Genomic DNA, 19245 nt, shown 5'->3' with positions numbered 1-19245 from the left:
ACTCTGGAACTTTGCATAAAAAAACATATACAAGGAAATTTTTACTGGGCTTTATGTTCCAGAGCAAATAATAAGGTTTCACCACTTAAATTCTAAAGGCAAAAAGCGTACAAATCTGGTGTTAAAATCCAGTCAAATATGTTTAATCTGATATTGGTTTAATCTGGTTATTCAGCCTGCAGACACAGTCTGGTGGCCGTAAGTTGAACCGAACTTGGCGCGGGAAATTGACTTACATGTAGTGTTCACACTATTGCTGGTTGCCAGCATGCTGGTGACAGTGTACTGCACTCTTAGAAAAAAAAAAAACGTTCAACAGTGGTCTTTCTTTGATCTAATAAGTTGGTCCACAGTTGAACGTTTTTTATTAAGAGGGCAGTACACTGGCACCATCATACTGGCAGCAAGCAGAAGAGTAAACGGGGCAATAGCAAATCAAAGGGAGAGTGAAAGGTGAGCGAATTTCTCGAGTCTGGTAGGTTCTGAATGATTTGATGCTAATATAATTCCCGCTTTAGGTGTGCTAATGTCACCAGCTCGGAACAACTTCTCGCGCCCACTCTGTCTGCAGCAGAGATGCCAGATTTTTTCATAGGAAATTTGTCTTACTCTAAATAAAAAATCTGTATTCCACTAATAAAATTAAATATCGACAATAAAATAAACATAATAATATAATATAATTCCCCTTTAGGTGTGCTAATGTCACCAGCTCGGAACAACTTCTCGCGCCCACTCTGTCTGCAGCAGAGATGCCAGATTTTTTCATAGGAAATTTGTCTTACTCTGAATAAAAAATCTGTATTCCACGAATAAAATTAAATATCGACAATAAAATAAACATGATGGCTGTAGAATTGTATATTCGATGAGCAATAATTCTTTCCATCTGTCTGTAAGAACATTAAGATCAAATTCCGCAAAAGGCATTTTATGCCGAGACTGCTTCTTGTCACTAATACTAATAGTTTGCTCATACGAAAAAGCTTTTAAGCCTCTTTGGAAATCCGTATTAAGGTAGCGCTTCGCCGTGGTCAGGTCGAAGCAAGACAACTCACTGCTTCCTCTTGCTTTGTCGCCGAAATTTCACCCTATATTGCAAATTTCTAAAATACTAACCCAATTCACGAAAAATCAAAAACATACGATTGTAGGTAAATGATTTTACTATGCATTTGGCGAAAAATATCAGTTAGAAAGTATTTCTTTCGCGAGATTTCGTTCGAGTTTTGTTAAAATTCTGTTTTCTTTTTTCCTTTTCTCGCTATAAACAACTCGCATATGTAGGAATGTGCTACGTTTTCAAAGCTGTTTTATACATAATCCAGTAAAAGATACGTGTTTCATAGGTAAAATGTAATGTACTGTTCATTTCACATTCATCTATCAGTTCGTATCAAATTTAGATACCAGAAAATTACTATTTTATATATTGGTTGAAGTCGAAAGGGAGATGCCAGATCTTGATATAAATCTATGAAATGAAAAATGCCATGAAATATAAAACATTTATATCAAAAAATTGTCATAAAATTATAATGGCTTAAAAAGCAACTAATAACGTCGTGGTATCTCAAATCGACAAGCCTCCAGAAATCGTTTATGTTGTCACTGCCATCCAACCGAAGCCGCAGTCAAGATCCAAGAACTCCCACAACACTACCGATGCAGGTTGAAGTCGCATTACATGGTTCCAGTGTCTCTAGCTTCATACCGACGGCCTGTTTGAAGCATTCGGCAGGAGCGGGTAAACTTCCGGACTCACGCAGGCACTCGGTCCAGTTGAACACATGGAAACTTTCATACTGGAATGGTCCGGTCGATGGAGTAAAAAATTGTAATTAAATAACTCGCAAATATTTACACTACTTACACTTCGAGGGCCACTGCTCGCCATTTTCAAAATCGAGTTTTTTACACTGGAAATTCACGTAGATTGTTTGACGTTTGGTCAATTCACGTAAACCTTAGAGCAACTTCAGCAGCTGCAAGATTCATATGGGTGGTCTATAATGTAACTGAAACTGAAACAAACGTATCCCCAGCAATCCGTTTTAGTTTTAATTATTCGACCAGTTCCACTGTCAAATTTAAAACTGGTATACATTGCCGTTCTATTTTTTCTATATTTGAAACACAGATAAAACGCTGCTGGGGCCGCCAGTTTATTTTGTTATAATTTCTAGATTTAAATTTTAAAACTGACATAAATTATGCATCTAGAACTAGAACACTCCTGAATATGCCCTTATGTGATGACTCTATTCTTTTTAGGGGATGTTCGTATAACATTCATTTTCGTCACGTAAAATATGCAATTTGACATTTGAAACCATTCTACACGCTTAGAAAAAGTTACTCAAAGTTTGAGTACTAGTTACTCATTTTCAAATGATACATGGAAACGTCAAAAATTGAGTAGTTATCATCAATGATATTGAGTAACTCCTACTCTAAATTTGAGTTTAACGCATTAACTCGTTTTTTTTGTTACTATTTGCAAGATCAGTCTAAAAGTTGTAATAACCATTTGTAACAACAGGTTGTATATTTTGTTAGTGAGATCGCGTATTTCGAGGGTGAGTCGCTCAACACAAACGGTGTTGTGTCTGCAAAAACCGGAATGATAAACTCCGTGTTGTGCTTTAGAATGAAACCGAATATGCTGAAATGTCATTTCTGAGGAATAAGTGTATGATTGGTGCCTGAGCATAACTGACATGTATGTTAATGTGAAATAAAATTTCACTCAAAATTTGAGTGATAGTTACTCTATTTTTGGTACATGTATAAATAAAGTATTACTCAGTAAATAAGTAGATTTTACCCAAATATCGTTTCCAGTGGAAGAACTCAAATTTGAGTAACTTCGGAGTTACTCTAAATTAGAGTTGTTCCACTTTTTCTGTACATGAGTGAGATCTTACTCATTTTTGAGTAACTATTTTTAAGCGTGTTTTTATTTGAGTGTATGATTTTTCAAATGAAGTTGCCCGTATTCATAAGAAATTGAAGAAAAGGTGAAGTAATTAGAAATTTTCCTACCGATTTGACAGCTCTTGCTGAAAGTATCATCTCTTAACAAGCAGCGCCTCTACATTTCAGTTTTGCGACAATATGTCAATTCCTGAAACCCAGACAAACCCAGATAAATGTTTGAGTATTGGTAGGTTTTTGAAAAAAATATCCTGGCAACTCTGTTTACACGCAGAGTTATACACTCAAAAAAAATCACGTTAATTCTACTTGAAAACATACATGAATCTCATCCACCCAACTTTTCACATAAATTCTATGGGGTAGATAAATGAATTGTATCGGATTGTTCATATATCATGCATCTTTTTCGATAGGTAAATAATATATCACTTGTCCGTTCGATACAACGTGATTTTCATATGTTTTAACAGAACTTCACGTAATAGTTACATGACTTAAACATCTTTATTGAGCATAGGAAAATCACGTAATAATTACATGAAATGGTACATGATTGTATAGTATATAAAACTCAGTTAAAACTAACATTAAAAAGGCATTTATTTGCAGAATGCATTTCTAACGGATCGCTTGTTATTTTACATCTATTTACATATTAATGGTTACATCACAGACTAACAGACAGGACACTCAAATTAGATTCTTCAATCATTTTAACGGTCGTTTCGAATATTTCTTTATTTGGGACAGTACTCACATGTGTCATGATGGCGCCACGTTACCCTATCAAAAACATCCTGTCTGTCATCTAGACTGTGTTTATTTTTTTCATTTACCAACAGAGTTGCCATTCATACAGGATTACCTGTAATGTATTAATTTGTATACGTCCATGCGAATTTCATACAGGATACCGATTTAATACATATTGCCAAAACTATATACATAATTGTGCCTACTTCTCATCCTCCAACGCAATACAAAATCGAACCTGCTTTGTTACAATATTTACTTGCTTCTGGTCTGCCGCCACTTAATTTCGGGTGAAAATTATCAACACAATCAAAAATAGTCTGGATGAACAACGTTGAGAAAAATAAATGGTTACCTTCCAACATCGCTAAAAAAGTTAAATATATTATCAACGTAATCCAATAATTTATTGTGACGATTCATTATCAAATATTTTGATAAAATCAGGCAACCCTGCAAGCAGCTGATCGGTGTTGACAAACGAGGGGAAACCAACTAGTAAAAAAGCTTTTTCGTAACACAAGGGGTGTACCGATAGTAAATAGTTCGCGCAGTACAATATAGGTGGAACTAGTGCATAACGAAAAATGATTTTTATAAGAATTTACTCATACTGTCATGTCTGTTAGTCTGTGGTTACATCATCAACCTTAACGAATAGTAACTCAATGAAATTAAACTTATACTTAACTCTAAGTATAAACTTATTATATACATTTAAAACTATTGTTGGTCGTCGATTAAAATAATCAATACCAGTAATAATGAACCTGATGTTTCAAACGCGACATAGTGCTCATTTTGACCAATGACTACCCATAATTGCAAAATCAAGTGAAATATTTAATCTAACGATAAAATCTCTGATTTCATAGAGTACAGCTTGATCCGATAAAAAAAATATGACAAACTGTCCTATTTTGTAGTTAATTCCTTTGTAAACAATAGAGTCGACGGTACCGACAGAAGTTTTTCTATTTATGATTTCTGAAAATATAAATCAATTAATCAAAAATTCTTACTTCAAACTTGAATTATTTATATACATTTTGTTTTCTCCCGGAAATTATAAGATCGAAAATATTTTCGTATGCTGTTGGTTCTAAATACTTCCGGAGATCAAGAGCTCGAACAAGCCAATATCGCATTCTACTAAAACTAAACGCAAAATTGTATATTGAGTACTACACTAGTTTTGAAACTGTAGAAGCAAAGTCCGGGCATTACATTTGTTTCGTGGAATTTGGCCTTTCTGTTTCAACAGACTTCGCAGCCGATTCTTATTGTACATAATCATTGCATGGCTAGTACTATGGATCCTACTGACACTAAGAATCCTTCCAGGTCAGGGCTGTTTTGAAACTTTACTTACCTTTAAAAACTTCCAATAACGAATGCATTATGTTCAAGCCTGCCACTAACATGTCAGCCATTTTGAGATTTGAAATTTTCATAGAGCAAATTCACTTAAACTTCGATCATGGGGCTCTCCATTTGAAGATTATGTGAAAATCACATAGCTTGTACTTGGTTTCCAGATGTCCAGATGAAGCTCTGCATTTACGTGAGTAATCCCATAAAACTAATGTGATTTATTTTTTGAGTGTACTATTAATGGAAAAATCTCCCACATTATCGAAATGACGGAATGAGCAATGAAATCTTACTCGACTGCATGATTTTTTAGTGCTCGATCGGTTCAGTGCTAGAATTTTCGCCTGAGTTGACTGCTCGATCAACCTGATTGACAGTGACATTTTAAATGTCATTGAATATTCGCTCATTTTATGAATGTGTTAGTGTGAAATTTATGCGACTTAAGCCATTTCACTACACTCCAGCTAGAGGAATGGATGATGCTGACTAAGGTAGGCCGTTTTGTTAATTTCCAGTGAATTTCAATAGTTTATATTGGGATTCTAAGAAGAACTGGTTATTTACTAGTTCTGTATATCCGAAAAACATGAAGATTTAAATTTGTATATTCAGTTATATAATGTTTTCGTTTAAAAATAAACTGAAAATCAGCACGAAAACGTGCAAAATCAGGAAAGAAGAAGAAGAAGACGAATTGACAATTCAGTCCGCATCTTCTCACTCAATTCCGAATGATTTCCGAATCAACCGGTTGTAGGCGAACCGGTTCATTCGGAATCGGTTGTTGCACTGGAGTTGGAATTGATTCGGAATCCATTATGATTTCCACATGAAATTCCGAATGAAAATTTCTCGCCGATTCGGAATTGATTCGGAATCCATTCGGATCTGATAATGTGGGCTGTCTCTGACTTCAGCTGGTTTTCAAAGAAGGGCGAAACTAATATAGATCGCCCTTCCTTACCTAAGACAGCACCAGACAACTGGCTTCTTTTTCCAGAAAAATATTTCTCTTCTTATTCCGGTTTCTCCCTGCTGTAAATAATAAAAGCCTCGCGATCACTGTTGCCAGTAGAGATAATTGTTCATTCTGAAAACTTTCTCCCCTTATAACATGTAATTATTTATCATTTGAAAACACTTAGACAAATGTTATATCGGTCAAAAATATAGCTCTGGATTCATTTTGATCAGATGTTTGTTTTGAAGAAAACGTTTAGTTGAAACAGCCTAATAAAATTTTTCTAAAACACTCAATTTTGAATAATTAATTTTTGCAGCTTTATTAACTAAAGTATTCAACATATTCTATTTGAGAAAAATAATAACATACAGAAGTATCCAAAGATTGGGTGCTATTCTCAACCAACATAATCAATATTCTCGTCCATATCACACTTCGTGATTTCAGGCTTTCTCTTTGTATCATCCAGTGATTGTTAAATGTACTCGTATACTTTCCGCATTGACAGAATTTAAAAAAAATTGAACTTAAATCCTATTGAAATCAATAATTTTGAAGATGACCCGAAAAATAAAATATCAAATATCAAGCTACATTGTTACCGACGATACTGACAACACTTTTTCTACCACCCTGCAGTAATCTTGATTTCAACAACTTGTACTTGCTTATGTCAGTTTCAACCAATCACGAGCTGGTCCGAAATTGGTCCTAATGCCCCGTTTACACTTCTGCTGGCTGCCAGCATGCTGGTGTCAGTGTACTGCCCTCTTAGGAAAAAAACGTTCAACTGTGGTCCAATCGACGACACGACCAGGCACTCCGAAGAAAAATCTGAACAAAAAGTGTTCGTGAGTGATTTACCGCCAGTTACCATAAATATAGCGACCCCTCGATAATCATGAAAATAATCTTCTTGAGCAACACTGTTTAAGTTGCTATGAACTAGTTACCAAGGAGCGCCAAAATAAATAAACAAATCATTTGAGAAAGTTGTCAAACTTTTATATAAATTTAAATTTTGTTTCAACGTTCTTTTTAGATTTCGCCAACCACAATAGTACAATAACCAAATCTGGTACTAGAAGTAGTGTTGCGACAGAAAGGCGTCATCCTATATCATTCACAGCTACCCATTAGCTTTATCTGCAGTGTAGTCATCTAAGGGGCTGTCCATAAAAGACGTCACGCCGCATGGGGGAGGGGGGTGTTTCATAAAACGTGACCTTTCGTGACAGGAGGAAGGGGGGGAGGTTTTTGGAATGTGACGTCCAATATTTTAAATGAGCGCACACCTAATTATATTACTGCTTTGCCCTATTTCCTGAAAAAAAATCTCCACTATAAACGTTTACATTCTATAGGCAAACGTGTATTTGTTGATGTCAAAGCTTCTTGTAAATTCGGAAATGAATGATGCAGGAAATCATTTCTGTTGTGATCAGCAAAAGTGCGCGGAGGAGCGAGTAAATTAGCGAAATTAATAAATTTTGCCTAACATGAGTAAAAAAGAAAAAGATGCCTTCGAACGGTTTAACTTAAGTTATGCACTGACAATTTTTGCAGTAATTTGATTTTCTAGCATTGATAATAGTATATCATAAGAATTTCTCTTATCTGATTCTGATGCAGTTTATTCAATTGTACTCCATTTGAAAAAGGGCAGGAGATCAACGATTTCAGACGTGGATCATGTCATGTCTTATCTTGATCATATGTGATTTTCCTCCACCAACATCAAAGTTTATCGAATCATCCAATGATTGAACTTACATAAATCAAGAATCATTTTAGCTCAAAATCACTACCCATTGTGTGACGGAAGATCAATACCGATATTGATCGATGTGATTAAAATTCACTGATCAACTGATCATGAAAAGATTCTTCGGCAGTGATCTCGCTTTGATGAGGTTTTATTCTTTACTTTCTCAGCAATGTATGCTACATTAAGGAAATATTATTCTTTACCTAAAACAATAATATATCTGTGTATTCCTAGGAGGAATAAAACAGATGATTTAAATGTTTCATCAATTCCAACAAAATACTGTCGTTAATTTATATAATTGATATTAATAAAATAATTTTGATGATTTTGTAGTTTTAGGGATATTTTTTAATCTAATGACAGCATGTAATAAATCGATTTTTCCCTCATATTTGTATGGTTTGTCATTCATATTGAAAATGTATTGAGATGAATTTTATTTATTTTGGATTCGTGACATGTGACATAGGGGGGGGTGGGGGATCTTAGCTTCTGTGACAATTTGTGACAAAGGGGGGAGGGGGAGTCAAAAATCATCAAAAAAAGCGTGACGTCTTTTATGGACAGCCCCTAACTCATCCATGATGATGGTCTTTCTTTTTAGAAATATCCAGTCGAGTTTCCGAAACAAATCACTTTTGCTTAACATACTGTCAACCAACCCGGAAGTTAGTGCCAGTCTTCACGAAATGAAAATGAGACTTCATTGTTAAATTGTATCCGACACTCTTTACATTCGACTACTTCAACAAGTTCCAGCAGCCTTACGGTAGACCGTAGTTACAGTCTGTTTTCTGTTTGAGACACAAATAATCAATTTTTTGAAGGAGACCTGTTTGCACTGGAGGCTTTCGATGTGCACTTCAAAACCTATAATTTCGATCAGATCTAATATACTGAGAAATTTGATTCCCGTGCTGTTCAAGTGCCTTTCATATTCATCGAAGTATACACGCACTTTGCGGAGACCTCAAATCACTGAGAGTAGAAGTAGAGTAGTTTCCAAAATTTAACAGGGCATTGTTTCACAACATATATGCTTATCAGCGGAGAGGGTTGAACGATTTGGAATAAGGGGCGAATTGAAATGGTTTTACTTTAGAAAGTCATTAGAAAATAACAAATATGCTTTCAATACTAAATTCTGATAATCGGACTAATAAAAAGTTTCGCAATGACGGATTGAATGACTGCAAAACTTAACATCATTGAAAAACTCATTTACATAGCAGATAGTCATTATAGATCTAAGTATGGTTACGTTGAACTATTTAATAAACATCCACGAATATTAAATTGTCTGAAAGTCATTTTTAATATGTTCGAGCACCAGCAAGCCTTAACGAAGACCTCTATCCGATTAAACTAAATGACAATACCACTCGAGGCAGTTTGTTTTGTTTACATTTCCCAAGTCTCCAATATGCAGTAACCAAGGTTATGGTAACTGTTATTTAAAATCAATAATCTATCAACTTGTGTTGCCAGTTTCAATAGTTTTTCAGGCGATTTCGTTTTGACATTACCAGTTACTGAGGGGTAGTTAAATTTGCGATACAGTTTCGATAGACGAGTGGCAGGTCGTGTCGTCGGTCCAATGATCCAAAGTATTAGACCAACGAAGGACAACCGTTGAACGTTTTTTTTTTCCTAGGAGGGCAGTACACTGACACCAGCATGCTGGCAGCCAGCAGAAGTGTAAACGAGGCATAAAAGAGGATTAACAATTGTCAGGTCCTGTCCTAGTTCCTTACTAACTATTGTTTGTTGGCATGGAACACGAAAGGCGAAACTTACATAAAAAAACATATACAAGGAAATTTTTACTGGGCTTTATGTTCCAGAGCAAATAATAAGGTTTCACCACTTAAATTCTAAAGGCAAAAAGCGTACAAATCTGGTGTTAAAATCCAGTCAAATATGTATAATCTGATATTGGTTTAATCTGGCAAAAGATCTGGTTATTTAGCCTGCAAACACAGGCTGGTGGCCGTAAGTTGAACCGAACTTGGTGCGGGAAATTGACTTACATGTAGTGTTCACACTATTGCTGGTTGCCAGCATGCTGGTGACAGTGTACGCACTCTTAGAAAAAAAAAGTTCAACAGTGGTCTTTCTTTGGTCTAATATGTTGGTCCACAGTTGAACGTTTTTTATTAAGGTAGCGCTTCGCCGTGGTCACGGGAGTTCGCTGCCTATCTCGGAGTTTCACGCACTTTACCAAATATTGCGAGAAAACGGGGAAGAAAACGGAAATTCCAAGAACATACGATTCTAGATAATTAATTTTTCTATCGATTCGTATATAAATTGTGCCTGATAAACATTTTTATCGAAAGATTTCGTGCGAGTTATAAAAATAAATGAGTTTTTCCTTATTCTTTCGCACGCACACAATTTCAACGCATGCATTGGGCTGTGCAAAATGCTACATGCGGTAGACGCTAACAACATTTCTTTTGTTTTCGTTGTCCGTTCTCTCTGCGTAAACGTTGAATATAGATGAGTAGAAAATGTAAGTGAGTGTTACTACTTTGTAAAATAATTTCTATTCATGTTTCAGTAGAACCAGAAATCAGTAAAGATTTTTATCGCTACTAGCTTTGACGCTTTGTTGAAAACGTAGCACATCCCTACATATGCGAGTTGTTTATAGCGAGAAAAGGAAAAATGAAAGCCAAATTTCAACATAACTCGCACAAAATCTCGCGAAAGAAAAGCTTTCTAACTGATATTTTTCGCCAAATGCATAGTAAAATCATTTACCTACAATCGTATGTTTTTGATTTTTCGTGAATCGGGTTAGTATTTTAGAAATTTGCAATTTAGGGTGAAATTTCGGCGACAAAGCAAGAGGAAGCAGTGAGTTGTCTTGCTTCGACCTGACCACGGCGAAGCGCTACCTTAAGAGGGCAGTACACTGGCACCATCATACTGGCAGCAAGCAGAAGAGTAAACGGGGCAATAGCAAATCAAAGGGAGAGTGAAAGGTGAGCGAATTTCTCGAGTCTGGTAGGTTCTGAATGATTTGATGCTAATATAATTCCCGCTTTAGGTGTGCTAATGTCACCAGCTCGGAACAACTTCTCGCGCCAACTCTGTCTGCAGCAGAGATGCCAGATTTTTTCATAGGAAATTTGTCTTACTCTGAATAAAAAATCTGTATTATCTGCATCCACTAATAAAATTAAATATCGACAATAAAATAAACATGATGGCTGTAGAATTGTATATTCGATGAGAAATAATTCTTTCCATCTGTCTGTAAGAACAGAAAGATCAAATTCCGCATTTTATGCCGAGACTGCTTCTTGTCACTAATACTAATAGTTTGCTCATACGAAAAAGCTTTTAAGCCTCTTTTGAAATCCGTATTAAGGTAGCGCTAAATTGCAAATTTCTAAAATACTAACCCGATTCACGAAAAATCAAAAACATAGTAAATGATTTTACTATGCATTTGGCGAAAAATATCAGTTAGAAAGCTTTTCTTTCGCGAGATTTCGTGCGAGTTTTGTTAAAATTTGGTTTTCTTTTTTCCTTTTCTCGCTATAAACAACTCGCATATGTAGGGATGTGCTACGTTTTCAACAAAGCGTCAAAGCTAGTAGCGATGAAAATCATTACTGATTTCTGGTTCTACTGAAACATGAATAGAAATTATTTTACAAAGTAGTAACACTTACATTTTCTACTCATCATTTCACATAGGTTTTAATGGACTGGCATTTAAAAGCTGTTTTATACATTATTATTATTATTTATTTATTTCGGTTTTAACCTATTTTAGGTCATTCGCCGACTGGCTGTGGGGGAAATTCTACATTGTATTTGCCTAGCATGATATACTAATATGAACAATGTCTCATTATGTACTCTAGTGCTGGTTGGTCCTAGTTCTTCTGGGGCCGCGGGAGTCCTCCCCACGAGCCCTTGCGGGTGTGGCGGAGGGCCCGCGATGGATGGTGGTGGTGGTATTCGTTCGCGTACGGTTGTCGGTAGGCTTGTTTGCTTGGTGTCAGGTGGTGTGGCCACCTGAATCCTCTCCATCATCCGTTCTGGATGTGGCAGAGGGCCAGGATGTTGTTGAAGATGAAGTTGTTGTGTTATATGGACTCGAGGAGGTTGGCTTCCTTGAGGAAGGAGAGTAGTGTCTGTTCCCTGATTGGGTCGTTCGCCAGAATTTCACGAATGGAGCTCGGAAAGTTGAATTTTTCTCGTAGGTCTTCGTATACTCTGCAGTTCACTAGGATATGTTCTACTGTTAATCTGGTGTTGCAGGTTCCGCAGATGGTGGGGCTGACTTTGGAAATGGTATGGGCGTGTGTCGTTCTGGTGTGTCCCACTCGTAGGCGTGATAGTATTTTTTGTTCGATTCTGTTGTTGCGATCGACCCATCGGTCAGGTGAACCCTTAATTTTCTGGGTGTGGCCAGGTTGATTACGCCAGTGCGCTATGAAGTGGTCGGTGGCTATTCTTTCGAAATAGTTAGCGATATCGGATGCCGGTACTTTTTTGGTGTGGAAGGTTCGCGATCGTCGGCCCAAGGCGGCTAGACGGTCTGCATCTTCATTGCCGCGTATGCCGCAATGGCCGGGTACCCAGCATAGTGTTGTGAGTGGATCGCAGTTTTGTTCGATTTGCTGTACGTAGGGATGCCGTGATTCTCCGGATTGTAGAGCTGAGATTACGGATAGAGAGTCCGAGAAAATGACGGTGGGTATGTTTTCTGGTTTTTTTAAAGTGGCGATAACGATTGCCTCAGCCTCCGCCGAAAAAATAGAGCATGATGGGGGGAGGCGGAGTGCGAGACCTGGTTCGGTACCACTGACTCCGATTCCAACGCTATCATCCAGTTTAGACCCGTCTGTGTATAGTCGGGTGTGGTTGGTATACCTGCGATTGACTAGTCGGTTGTATCGTTCTAAGTTAGTGCTTGGGGGATCTCCAACTTTGATTAGGTGGGACAGACTAATGTCCAGATTTGGGCCGCGTTCGAACCACAGACGGTCAGTCACTCTGATTAGTCGTGCTAGTTTCGGAAGGCGGGTTCCTGCGAAATTCTCGTATACGGTCTTGGCCGTTTGTAGGAGTACGCAGTCGTTTCCTGACGTCTTTTCTAGGAAGCCTAGGGCTCGCCTAACGATGGCTACTGCTGTGGTCCATTGGAAGGGCAGGGTGCCGGCTTCGATACATGTGGCTTCTGCGGGCGAACTGGGGAGTAAGTTTGAAGCGATTCGAATCGCTCCATGGAACAGTGGGGATAGTGTGCTTACTAATTCGATCCAGTTGCTGCTGGTTTGTATGATGGCCTGACAGATGCGTAGTGCGGTCTGTCTGTTGCATTTTTTGTGACGTGAGGTGATAGTGCGCATCAGCCTTTTCCTGCTTTCGCAGTCCTTTTTTACCTTCTGAAAGTGAGGCTTGAAGGTTAGCTTCCGGTCGATCGTTACCCCTAGTATGATTGGTTGTTTTTTAAAAGGGATGTTTGCTCCGTTAAGTTTTATTGGTCTATCCGTAGCTCGGTGCTGTGATGCGCAGCAATGTGTATATACGCACTTTGGTGCGGAGATGTTGAATCCTACCGAGCAGGCCCATTTGCCTACGGCGTTGACTGCTGACTGTAGTTTTATCCTTGTGCGAGCAATTGTTTTTCCGATAGACACTAGTAGGATGTCGTCTGCGTAGACGAATATGTGTATGCCTTTGGGTAGGGTCGCGAACATGGAGTTCATGCTGATGAGGAACAGCGTGACTGCCAGTACAGAGCCTTGCGGTACGCCGTTGACCTCATTAAATTGGCTGGACAGGAGCCCGCCAATCCTGACTTTGAAGTTTCGCTTGTTAAGATACTGTTTGAGGAAGAGACCGAGATTCCCACGGATTCCCCACTGATGCAATTGTCGTAGGACACCTTCGCGCCAAACAGTATTGTAGGCCTTGGCAATATCTAAAATTGCGATGTCTATGTGCGAGCCGTCAGCTAGTGCTTTGTTGATGCAGTTACCCAGGCATCCCATGTAGATGTTGGTACCTAGTCCCTTCCGGAATGCGAATTGTCGGCGGTCCAATAAGTTACGTTTTTCAAGGAGGGTAGTCAGACGGCGGTTGACGAGTCTTTCCATGATTTTTGCGGAACAAGGTAAGAGGCTGATTGGACGAAAGTCACTTGGAGATCTGACTCCTTGGCATCTTTTGGGGATGGGGATTACTACCGCGATTTTCCAAGCATCCGGTATGGGAGAGCCTTCCCAGATTCGATTGAAGGCATCTAATAGTGCTCGTTTTCCTACTGGGGGCATATGTTTGAGTAAAGGGTAGCTGACGTCATCGATGCCTGCTGATTTACTGCGTACCGCTCCTAGTGCGGCTGCTAGTTCGGTAGCCGAGAAGGGTTGATTGTATGCTTGTCTCGAGTTTGGTACGAATGAGGTGGGGGTGATTTCAGATTCTATTTTTTGCTTCATGAAAGTGCTAGGAAGGGATTCGTTAGACGAGAGGCTTTCGAAGTATTTGCCGATCTCGTTGGCTATGTCTATTGGATTAACGATTAAATTCCCGTTTGCCATGAGGGAGAAACCGTTTTGTCTCCTTTTACCGCTCAGTGCGTTTACTCTTCGCCACATTTCTGATGTCGATGTGTCTGGACTAATCCCGTTCAAAAATTCGTTCTAGCTGTCAGATTTTGCGGTTGCTACAGCTTTCCTTGCTTGGTTCCGGAGCTTTTTGTATTCTGCGGATCTTTCCTCCCAGTGAGGGTTGTTTGGGGCAGTTCTTTTTAGTGTTCGGAGGGCTTTGCGTCTTTCTTTTAGCACTTTTTCCACGTCTGGATTCCACCAGTGGACGGCACGGTGCGGCGGAGTTCCACTAGTTTTAGGTATGCTGCTTTCAGCCGCACGGACTATGATTTCGGAGAGTTGCTCAGGTGAGTATTGACGGTCGCGATCCAGCATATCTGAAACGTTGTCTTCGTAGGAAGCCCAGTCGGCCTGGTCATAGAGCCATCGTTTTGGTCGTGAGGTGGATGGGGGTGTGCAACTGTAAGTTATCTCGATTGGGAAGTGATCACTGTTTCCCTTGTCGTGCGCGACCGACCAGCCGCACGCAGTCGCGAGTGAGTTTGAGCATATGGTGATGTCTATTGCGGAGGAAGCGCGTCCGCGTAGGAAAGTGGTGTTTCCGTCATTCAGGATAATTGAATCGGTCTCTTCGGCAGCTTCTAGGATGCATTTACCACGATGGCAGCTCTGTTTTGATCCCCAAAACGTGTTGTGGGCGTTAAAGTCACCCATTATTAAGAACGGGCTTGGTAGTTGGTTGATGAGTTTTTTTAGTTTGTCTTTCATATCTTTAACCTCCTTAGGGATGTAGATCGATACGATGGTGCATGGGGTAGGGTATGAAACGCGCCGAGCTAATGCTATCAAGTCGGTATCTAGAGTGACCGGGTCGGAGGGGAGGTCGGTCCGGATGCCAAGCCCGATGGTCTGATAAATGTTTGCTCCACTCTTGAGGTCCCATAGGTATCGGTTGCTCAACCATGGAGATGTGTCGGTGTCTCTTAGGTGGGTTTCTTGAATAGCAAGGTATAGGGGGTCGATGCGTGATGTCATCATCTGTAAGTCGCCTAGATTTGGCCTTAGGCCATTGATGTTCCATTGCACGGCCAGAGTACAGTGTTTTTGCGTGTGTGATGAGGTTGATCGGTCGGAGTTTGAGCTGGAAGGGGAGTTTTTTCCTTTGTTGGTGTTGATGTATGGCTTGGTATGGTTCCGAGGCAGGTTCGGGTTTCTCCTTTCGTTGCGCTCTCTGGATCCGTTCGATGTTTCTTCTACCGATTTGTAGTCCGTGGCTGGTTCGCGGGTGTTCCAATTTGGCTGGTCAGTGATGTGGTTGAGTGCATAGTTTGTTTGCTCGTCGTTCTGTATGTTGTTGATGTAAGGTTTGTACCATGAGCAGCCAGGTATCGGGCTGGGTTCGCGGTGGCTGTCGGTGGGTGCTTTGGATGTCAGGTTTTCGTAGGGTTTGGTTAGGAGGTGTGGTAGTAGGCAGTCGGGTGTCTTTCCCTCGGCCCCCCGCCACGCGGGGGCGCTGGGAGAGTCCGGAACGCCGGAGATTTCCCTTGAATGTCTTGTGTGTGATGGTTGCTGGTTACTCCCGAGTGGAATGATTGTTTTTGGTGGTGTTATTTTATCGTGGCTAACGGTTCTTCTGCTTGTTCCCTCAACGGCCGTTGGGGGACAGTAGAGGGCCACATGGTCGGTCGTCGTCTGGCTGGTCGATGATGTGCTAGTTGGTAATGACAGGGGTAGACAAAAATGTGGGGAGCTTTTTGTTGGTATATTGTAATTGTTTGTTACACTTGCCTGGGGGATACCCAGGTACCCGACGTCAACAGCCGCCGGAGGTGCATCGCCTGGTGGCGGGACGTCTCCGGACGGGGTCGACGCGGGTGTGGGTTTGCTTGTCGGTTTTATGGTGTCTTTTTCTTCCTTCTGGTGTCTTGGTGTGGGTGGTTTTGTTGGAGTGCAGTTCAGTTTATTTGGGTTGCTATCGTGCATCGTCTTTTGTATTGTTTGTTCCGTTTAATCAGAGATGTTTGCCCTTAGTATTCCGTAGTAGTCTCCTTCATCACTTGAGTTGGTGCGTGTGGTTGTTGTGGAGGCTTTTGGTTCACGGCTTAGACGTGATCGGCTTCGTTTCTCGATTGATGAGTCGTCGCGCTGGATTTTTCGGTTCGGGCTGCGTGTTTTTCGATCCCTTTTGGTGTTTTTTCCTTTCAAGTGGCTTCGGTCTGTTTGGTCGTCGCGTTCGTTGTGCTGCTTGCTGTTGTTAACGTCAGTGTCCATGGCAGTTGGGAGGGCGGTTGGTTTTTGGTTCGACGTAGGACTGTTGGGTTTAGTTTTTTCATCTATCTGTTGTGTTACTTTGGTTCCTTTATGCTGGGTGGTCTGTTGGCTGATTTCGGTAAAAGCCATTCGCAGGATTTTCATCTCGTCAAGGACTTGGTTGAACTTGTCTCTAGCTTCTGCCAGTTGCAATTTTAGAGAACTAATTTCGCGGTCTTTGGCGTCTTCGTTTTGACGGTTTGAGTTGCTCTGCCGGAGCTTGTTTATTTCTTCTCTGAGTACTCTTATTGTTCTGTCTTTGTCGTCAGAGTTGGAATTCAACCTATCCCCAAGGGCATTGGCGTAGCTGGTAGTTCTGTGTTCTTTTTCCACGATTGCTCTCGCTTCAGGGAAGGAGATGTTGTTCGAGATTTTCACCTTTATGACCTTTTCTTCCATGATGTATGTTGGACATTTGCGGTGCCGGGTGGAGTGTCCTTCACCACAATTGATGCACTTGCTATTTGCCTTACATGGCTCTTCTCGGTTGGTGTCGTGTCTTTCGCTGCAGTTGAGACATGTCGTTGGTTGTTTGCAAGAGCGACTTCCGTGGCCGTAGCGGCCGCAGTTGTAACACAACATAGGTCGCGGGAAGTAGGGTTCGACTCTGGTGCGTACTAGGCCGATGTATATGTGGCTGGGCAGGTATGATCCGGGGAAAGAGATAACTGTGAGGGGTGTGTTGGTGACCTTACCGTCGACCATTTTGGTGATTCGTCTAGTCGCTATCACGTCTTGATCGCTCAATTTTTCTGTCATTTGTTCATCTATCATGCCCATAGTGTCTAGGTCATAGATGATGCCACGTGTCACATCCAGTGTGGGGTGAGGGATGATTTCTACGGGTTGTCCGTTTATTAGGCTCTTCATGTCGAGTAGGGTTCCATATACTTTTCTTGAGCTCGTTCTTAGTATGTATCTACTGCCTCTGCCTTCTTTAGCGGCGGATAGTACGTCGTTTGGGTTCCGTTGTAGTACAGCTTTTACGGACTGATATATGAGGAACGGGTCAGATGGCAAGCGATTTTCTGTTTCTCCCTGGAGGTTAGTTGCTCGCAGTAGGAGCGTTCGAGTATCGATGACATCACCGCTGTTTAGATACGCTGGTAGGTTATGTGATGGGGACGGTCCTCCGCCACCGTCTGGTGTAGTTTTGTCTAGCGTCATTTGGGGTTAGAGTTGCTACAAAATGGTGGTTGCACGATCCCACTACGGGGACGCGACTTTAGGAGACTCTAATTTGTCCTATTTGAATAGGATTCGGCTTTTTTTCTAACGTTATAAAGAGCAGTCGGTGCTCAACAAAGGTTAATTGTGTTTTACTGTACGCTGCTATTTCGTTAATTCACGGGAAGTATAATACAACGCACGCACGAGACGGAGAGAAAGAAAAAACGAACCGATCGCGCTGAGTGCTCGGTACGAACTGAGTTTTATACATAATCCAGTAAAAGATACGTGTTTCATAGGTAAAATGTAATGTACTGTTCATTTCACTATAATCTATCAGTTCGTATCAAATTTAGATACCAGAAAATTACTATTTTATATATTGGTTGAAGTCGAAAGGGAGATGCCAGATCTTGATATAAATCTATGAAATGAAAAATGCCATGAAATATAAAACATTTATATCAAAAAATTGTCATACAATTATAATGGCTTAAAAAGCAACTAATAACGTCGTGGTATCTCAAATCGACAAGCCTCCAGAAATCGTTTATGTTGTCACTGCCATCCAACCGAAGCCGCAGTCAAGATCCAAGAACTCCCACAACACTACCGATGCAGGTTGAAGTCGCATTACATGGTTCCAGTGTCTCTAGCTTCACACCGACGGCCTGTTTGAAGCATTCGGCAGGAGCGGGTAAACTTCCGGACTCACGCAGGCACTCGGTCCAGTTAAACACATGGAAACTTTCATACTGGAATGGTCGATGGAGTAAAAAATTGTAATTAAATAACTCGCAAATATTTACACTACTTACACTTCGAGGGCCACTGCTCGCCATTTTCAAAATCGAGTTTTTTACACTGGAAATTCACGTAGATTGTTTGACGTTTGGTCAATTCACGTAAACCTTATGTGATGACTCTATTTATTTTAGGGGATGTTCGTATAACATTCATTTTCGTCACGTAAAATATTCAATTTGACATTTGAAACCATTCTACACGCTAAGAAAAAGTTACTCAAAGTTTGAGTACTAGTTACTCATATTCAAATGATACATGGAAACGTCAAAAATTGAGTAGTTATCATCAATGATATTGAGTAACTCCTACTCTAAATTTGAGTTTAACGCATTAACTCGTTTTTTTTGTTACTATTCGCAAGATCAGTCTAAAAGTTGTAATAACCATTTGTAACAACAGGTTGTATATTTTGTTAGTGAGATCGCGTATTTCGAGGGTGAGTCGCTCAACACAAACGGTGTTGTGTCTGCAAAAACCGGAATGATAAACTCCGTGTTGTGCTTTAGAATGAAACCGAATATGCTCAAATGTCATTTCTGAGGAATAAGTGTATGATTGGTGCCTGAGCATAACTG

General features: G+C 40.1%; 1 protein-coding gene and 1 long non-coding RNA gene across 2 annotated transcripts; both read right to left on the bottom strand.

The window, feature by feature from the left end:
* Positions 1-11596: 11596 nt before the first annotated feature.
* LOC131428950 (uncharacterized) lies at positions 11597-14431 on the bottom strand. Its single transcript, XM_058593008.1, has 3 exons — positions 12041-14431; positions 11682-11966; positions 11597-11611 (listed from the first exon to the last, which is right to left on the bottom strand). The coding sequence occupies exons 1-3, from the start codon at positions 14429-14431 to the stop codon at positions 11597-11599; spliced, it is 2691 nt and encodes an 896-aa protein (XP_058448991.1).
* Positions 14432-18309: 3878 nt separating this feature from the next.
* LOC131432089 (uncharacterized) lies at positions 18310-18927 on the bottom strand. Its single transcript, XR_009229782.1, has 2 exons — positions 18682-18927; positions 18310-18618 (listed from the first exon to the last, which is right to left on the bottom strand). It is a non-coding gene; the product is annotated as an uncharacterized LOC131432089 (long non-coding RNA).
* Positions 18928-19245: the final 318 nt, after the last annotated feature.

Source organism: Malaya genurostris, chromosome 2 (assembly GCF_030247185.1).
Source record: "Malaya genurostris strain Urasoe2022 chromosome 2, Malgen_1.1, whole genome shotgun sequence".
NCBI classification, from domain to species: Eukaryota; Metazoa; Arthropoda; class Insecta; order Diptera; family Culicidae; genus Malaya; species Malaya genurostris.
Note: the sequence above shows the minus strand (reverse complement) of the source record. Positions and strands in the feature narration are given on the sequence as shown.